Source organism: Charadrius vociferus, unplaced genomic scaffold (genome assembly GCF_000708025.1).
Source record: "Charadrius vociferus isolate BGI_N301 unplaced genomic scaffold, ASM70802v2 scaffold266, whole genome shotgun sequence".
Classification (NCBI taxonomy): Eukaryota; Metazoa; Chordata; class Aves; order Charadriiformes; family Charadriidae; genus Charadrius; species Charadrius vociferus.
This window is the reverse complement of record NW_009649114.1, coordinates 429,738-436,809: the sequence shown is the minus strand read 5'-3', so window position 1 is coordinate 436,809 and position 7,072 is coordinate 429,738. Positions and strand designations below refer to the sequence as shown.

Here is a 7,072-nt window from a genome sequence, read left to right as displayed (position 1 = left end):
CGGCGTGAGGGGAATCTTTAGGGGTCGGCATTCATCTTCACTGCCTCCCACCAAGTGACGGGCGGGAGTGCAGCTCCGCTCGTAACGCTCTGCATAAGGGTTCTCTGAACTGCATCAACCGGGAATAAAAATGTCACAATGGCCACAAGAAACCGCTTAGGTGCCATCACTTAGGTGAGTGCTCGCTTAAAAACACAAAAAGTCAGCCTGCACCCTCTGAACCCTCCTTCCCTGCCCCTAAGGGGCACAGAGGGGCTCAGCATCACACACGGCTCAGCATCGCACACAGCTCAGCATCGCACACAGCTCAGCATCACACACGGCTCAGCATCACACACGGCTCAGCATCGCACACAGCTCAGCATCGCACACAGCTCAGCATCACACACAGCTCAGCATCACGCACGGCTCAGCATTGCACGCAGCTCAGCATCACACACAGCTCAGCATCACGCATGGCTCAGCATCACGCACGGCTCAGCATCACACATGGCTCAGCATCACACACAGCTCAGCATCACGCACGGCTCAGCATCACGCCCGCAGGCAGCCCGGCCACGGGGCATTTGGTACCCGCTAGAGGAGCACAGGATTCCTTGGTACATCTCAGGCTACAGAGGTCCGTGACCCTCTGAGCTCTGCTGTGCTAATTGATGTTATCTGCATTTCACTGGGTGATTAGGAGTTATTATTTCTACCACGGGAACGGTGAGGTTCCCAGTCACAGAGCAGGATGCCACTCAGTTACATACCGTATAAAAACAGAATGAAATCATCCTCCTGTGGCAGAATTAACCACCGAAGTAACTACGGATGAGCTGAGAGCAGCAGCGTTTCTGAGGCAATGAAACGCGCAGGGATTTTGGAGGATGCTTATGGAAGATGAATTTTGCATCTGCGACGTCCTGGCCAGGTCCCTTATTAGGAAAGTGCTGCTTCACCCATCAGGGAGCAGACCCGCATCGCGTGACCTCAGCGCTTCATCAAACTATTTTACGTGATTAGCACAAACAAGTCATAGATCATTAGCTGGGAAGAAAAAAAAAAAAAAAAAGTGTTGGAAAATAAAGGAGGAAAAATACATGTTGGCAAGGTGTGACTGCAGGGGGGGAAGAGGCAAGGAGGGAGGGGGGTTCCTGCGCGGGGGTCTGTCTCCTCCGCACCTCCAGCGCCCTGTGCCCATCGCTCCTCCTGCCCTGGGGGCTTCCAGCTCCGCAGTCGGGAAGGGAGCAGAGCTGCTGGGCCGCATTTCCCTTTACTAGTGCAGGGATATTCCTTCCAACAAGCCCTGTGACTATTTTGATCGCGCTGCTTTAAATTTCGTGTTTATAGCCCTTGATTAAGCGGTGAAATCTTTTGGAGCCGGCCGTGCCTGCCCTGGTGCCTGCCACGCGTTTGATTGAGCCTCCGCTCACTCCCGGATTAAAAATAACAAAATTTGTTCTTCTATCAAAGAGCTGCAAAAATCTTTGGCCCCGATTCCGCTGCTGCTTATATCATCTCCGTGCTGAAGTATGCCCACCACTTCTCGCAGGGTCAGCTCGCGCCGGCGGAAGGTGTACGTGGGAGCAAAGTCGAACCTGCGGATGGGAAACCAGTGCGGCGACAGCCCGAACCCTCCCGGAGCCGACACGGCGAGCGAGAAGGGGTTGCAGCCGTGGAGCCATAAAATCGCTCTCGTCCTACAGGGCTTATTTAATTGAAATGCACTGAGCTTTCATACACTAAAAAAACCTACCGTCTCCCTGACGCACAGACAATTAACGCTTCAGGACTAAATTATAAAGCCACTTTACTCAATGCAACCAGCACTTTCCCTTCAGTCTTTCCCTTTGAAAGCAAGAAATCGGAGAAGCTTTTCTGCACATGCGGAGGCTGTTGGTGTGGGCTCCATGATGGATCCACCATTAAAACGGGAAGATTTGTAAACCTGGGGGGTTTTGGTGGCCCCAAGATGTTTCTCACCGGTTTTGCCCTGCACCGCCGTTAACCCCTCGCCTGCTGCGTGACGGCGGGGGGTCCCACCCCAGGTGCACCCCCACGTCTCCCCATTTCAGCAGAGGTCAGCTGCAGCCCACGAGCCCGTCCCAGCAGCAACGCCACCCATTCCACCTCAACATTTTATTTTGTGCGTTTTTTATTTTCCTGATAGAAACTGATCATTGAATTTGCCCCGCGAAAAACAAGAGGCAGCTCACGCTGGGCACCGGCTGAGAAGAGCTAGGGCGCAAGTCCTCTCACCACGGCTGTGACGGACCCCCATTGCTGACCCCCCCCGCTGCCATCCCCGGCCCGGCACCCCCCGTGGCCCCGCTAATGCAGCGCATCTCCATCCCAGCAGCGCCTCGCGCTACCCGCGCCTTGCTCCGCTCCGGGGCAGAAACGGTGTTTGCTCGCTCGGGCGATGCTGAGAAATTAATTTCTGCTTTAAATAGTCAGGGTCAGAACCGCTTCTCTTTTGCCATAAGAGCTGTTTGAAACCAGGTGCAGCGGGAAGAACGCCTGTAAAAGCTCCTAATAAGCACTCTTAAATCATGTGGTTAAAGAACTGGGAATAAGCGGCTGGAAGCAAAGTTTCTTTATCCTTCTCTCCCCCGGACTGGGCTGTGCAACTGTTGCTTCTGTGCTTTGTGGGAGTGAAATCAAATGTCAAATATTCTGCTTTGGAAGAAGTTGGCAATGAAACACGAAAGGCTGACGGGGAGCTCAAAAGGACTGCGGATAAATTGGAGCGAGGCACAGACGGGGCTGGGACAGGCGCCAGGGGGAGCGGGGAAGGACTGCGCCGACAACCACAACTCCAGATTTCAGGATGAAGCAACTACTTTCCCTCATGCGTTTCCGTACAAAGCTGACGCGAGCTGCTGCTAGCCCAGAAGGTCGATGGGCTTCATACGGCAATGTTACATCTCCTCTGTGCTGGGGAGCATCCTCACACCTCAGTTTGTTCAGCAGAATCGGTCCAACGCAGAGCATCGCGTCTCATCGCCGCTCCGTACCTGACACCACAGCCGCGAGAGCTCAAGACCCGGTAGCGACCACTGCTGGGGAACACACGTTTCTTAGCCGAGTTCCACGAACAAACCCCATTTTTTGAAAGATGTGTTTTGCCATGGGCATGTATCCTGTTCCTTTCTCAGCTGACATTCAAAATCACAGGCTCCGGACAATCCTCCCCCAGTACGTTAACATGCACCAGATCAGGGTTAACAACAGCTGCTCTCTGGGTCGTTTTACTGTGGCAGAATTTCATTTTGTTCCAGAGTTCAAGACTTCAGAGGACTTTTTTACTGTATGTTCTCAGTAATTCTGAGGGCACTTCCCACCATTTACAGGCTCAGCCCTCTGAAGCTGCCGGACCTTTCTCCTTCTCTTGGTACTGACCCCTTTTCAATCCTCAGGCTCCTTCAGACGGCACTCGGGAAAAAATATATTCTCCCCTCCACTCTGCTGAACTATCGCATTGCCAGGATAAGGGCAGTGGGGTCACAGGAGCTGACAAAATCCATATGTAATGGCACGGCGGGACTTCTGGACTCAGAGCACGCATCTCTACAAGGGCAAGAGGCAAATCCTGCCGTGCATCCAGCGAGGAAGGAGGGATCGCGTCCCCCCGTGGGCTCCTGGAGTCTCCCCCACGGCCAGTGCTTTGCCCGAGTTGGAAATGGAATTAATGTTCCCGGAATATTTGATTATTCCCTAATTCTCTTCACATCTTTTTGCTTTACAATTAAGCAAATTAGCACTTTGATGAATATTAAGGTGCTCTCGCCTCATAAAAGGTGAGTTGGAGGCATTCCCACTGGATTTTCCTCCTAAGGAGAACGGTTCCTCAGCTGTTTGAGACGCGCTGGATCGTTTCCTCCCGGGTGAGAGCACACGGCGCACACCGCTCCCGGAGACAATGACCACAACACTAACATTTTAATAAAATAATGCAATTTCAAAGTTTGCATAGATCCTCGTTAATGCCATCTAACCCATGTCCAAGCTGGAATGGGATCCTAAATTTGTGCCTGTTCAGGGCAGCTTCTATCCCTGAGTTGCTACAGCAAGCACATGGTACCTTCTTTAACCACAGGGTTCAGTTAAGTCTTTTAGCAGGAAGAAAACTGCACTCTTCTGAAGCATTTATTCCCTGCCTTTAAATAACTTTATAACCAAGCTAAGTATTGGCCAATTTTTTTTGTTTTCCTACAGGTTAGCCAAACAGCTTTGCTGGCGCTGGGAGGAGCTGGAAGCTCCCCGGTGCAAGGCGAGCCGTTAGGAGAGCTGCTCGCTCTCCACCTCCATCAGTAGATCTTCACGCTGATACCTTTCCAAAGCATCTCTCGGGGCAGGTGGGAGGGAGGACAGATATTTGCTTACCGGCAGACAGGGAAAGCTGTTAGCGACCAGAGGGTTAACTCGACACAGAACAATTTAATAGCATCCAGACATCTTCAGATGCAACCCTTCTCCTGCCTCCACCACCCACAAGGCACCAGCTCTATTAATCTGAATTACACAGTCCTGAGTAATAGCCAATAAAATGCTCAACAGAGTCAGTGAACCCAGAAGTCTGGCTTAATGGCGGGGACTTCATGTGTTTTCTCGTCTCCGAGAAGAACAGAAGGTCCCGGATTATTTACACTGTGCTGCCTCCCCTAAGCAACAGACTCCCGTGGACCGTCGGCCATAAATTCCCATCATAATCATTTCAGTTTTGCTTCCTACATTCTCGTCCTTCTCTGCAGAGCCGGAGTTTGTCCTGCCCAGAAACGGGCTCTGAGGAAGGGCCGTGTGGACAGTAAACGGCGGTGAGTCCCAGAGACACCGGCACAAGCCCGGTTCCGGGCGCTCCCACTGGGATGCCGTGGGATGGCTCCCGCGGGTGCTGAGCGAGACGATGCTCTCGCTTGAGACCTGCCGCGCGGGTTCGCCAGTCTCCAGGGCAGAGTTTGTGTGATGAAACCATCGCCGAAGAAATCGCCTCCCGGGAACGAGAAGTTGCCCTTAGTTCGCAGACTTCGGCTGCTGAGGACTGACGTCTGTGAACCGGTCTGCTCTGGTCAAAGCTCTGCGGACGTGCGGATGTATTCGCACCACCACTAAGCTATAACCTATACACACACTAATTTCCCTTGTAATACCACGGTATAACACAGGAAAAAACTAATCCCATTTTTAAAATGAGAAATTCTGGTAAGGATTACAGGATTTCTTCCTGATTAGACAGACCCAAGAAGGGACACTCGCTATGCCGGGGGTGAGGCTCGCCCAGCAGACCAGCACCCCGAGCAGCACAGCATCCCTGCAGGCAGGGACAGTGGGCAGGGACAGCGGGCAGGGATGGGGCAGCAGGCAGGGATGGGACAGCGGGCAGGGACGGGGCAGGGTGGGCACTACCTCCAGGGCGGCAGCAGAAGTGGCACGGCAATGGAAGGCAGAGCGCAGAGTCAGTGTGAACGCTGTTAGCACAGCACCTGCCCACAGCACCCCCGTGCAGTGGCATCCCTCCCTCCGCAACCAACTTAAAATATACCCGTAAACAAATAAATAAATCAAGGCATCATCAAGGATGCTCAGACGATTCTACGCCCAACCGCCGCCTGCCGGCCTCGCTGCGGGGAGTGAGCCCGTAAGGGTTGTGGCTCGGGATCCCCTTTCCGAGGCAGAGAGGGTTCAGAGCCCCAAACCACATCTGCTCCGCAGCAGCTCAGCTCCATTCCCGACGCCTGCAGACCAAGAGCAAGCGGCACAACTCTCTGCCCCATTCACTGGTGACAATCTCTGGTCAGAGGCAGATAAAACTGAGCTTCTGCTGAGTCTCCTTCTACCCGTACCCACCTCTGCACCACGGGGCTCAGCACACAACCTCAGCCCCATGTGCTCCAACACCACCCTCCTCATGGAAGGAAGCCACACCATGGAGGTAGGGAAGCAGATGCCTTACCTGTCGCTCCGACATGACGTACAGATACTTCTGATCGATGGAGAAGGCCATGTCTCGAAGGACTGGGCTCCCGTCCTTGAAAACTGTCACCATTTCATACTGAATTCCACCATGGGGAGGACCATCTGCTCGGATCTGGAAGAAGCACAAACAGATTACAGGTGATTTCATAGCAGCCAAACTCCAATTTTATTTTGGGGGTGGGGAGTGAGGGGAGGATGACAAGGTAGGAAAAGGAATCTAAGTCAAAATTTCAGCTCACAACCTGGAGACAGAGCGAAGAGCTGGCAAGCAACACGCACGCACAGAAGGTAAAGCAAAGGCTCCTTCTCCGCTGAGGTTGGTGCGATTTCCCCGATCCATGAGAAAGAATAAGAAAGTTTTGCGGTCACAAGGGGAGCACGCAGACTGTCAGCGTGCTATGGCTGACCGTGGGCATCCAAGAGCAACAAAGATTGTGAACTTTTTAGCTTCCTTCCAAAATAAGCCTGAAAGAAGACCACAAGACTCCACAGGCAGCACAACAAAGCCAAGTTACAGCAGAGATGTTTTCTTTTTCTCCAGGTGCATAAAGAATGAGACTCAGACAACCTCCATCGCCTCTTGCTGCCACAGAAGCCCCCTACAACACCATCGATGCCTAAAAACTTGGAGACGCTGCTGCCGCCCCATTCCTTCCAAATCTGCAGGATCCAGCAAGGCGAAGGCAGTCCAGCCCGTACCGCTGAGCGCGCAGAGAACTACCGCGGCAGCCAGATGGCTCGTTCAGTTTGACGGGCTCCCAGTATCCATCCACCCCACCAGAAGACAACTCCCCGCTCCTGCAGGAAAACCTGCCCAAGCTGTGACAAATCCCATCCCTGCCAGGAGCGGATGCTGTTGAGGATATGCCATCTCTTCCAAAAGTTAATAATTTATGGCCTTGGGGGCTGTGCAAGGGGAAGGGAGGAGGATAAACAAACAATTTACATTGTCTTTCCTACCAGGATTTGCATATTTGAATAGCCATTTGATTGCAACATGGTGTCTACATAGCTGAAAACACTGGCAACCGTCAGGCAGGGAGACGAGAGCAGTCAGGCGAGCCAAGGGCTCGGTGGAGCCGTGGCCGGCCCCGGGGGCGGGCGGGGCGCTGCA

At 53.1% G+C, this 7,072-nt stretch overlaps 1 protein-coding gene across 1 annotated transcript in view; it reads right to left on the bottom strand.

Annotated features, from left to right (window-relative positions):
• PLXNA2 (plexin A2) overlaps positions 1-7,072 on the bottom strand; it is a 167,704-nt gene that overhangs the window by 95,680 nt on the left and 64,952 nt on the right. The window contains 1 exon segment of the mRNA XM_009888264.1: positions 5,936-6,070. Coding sequence (XP_009886566.1) covers positions 5,936-6,070 — 135 coding nt within the window.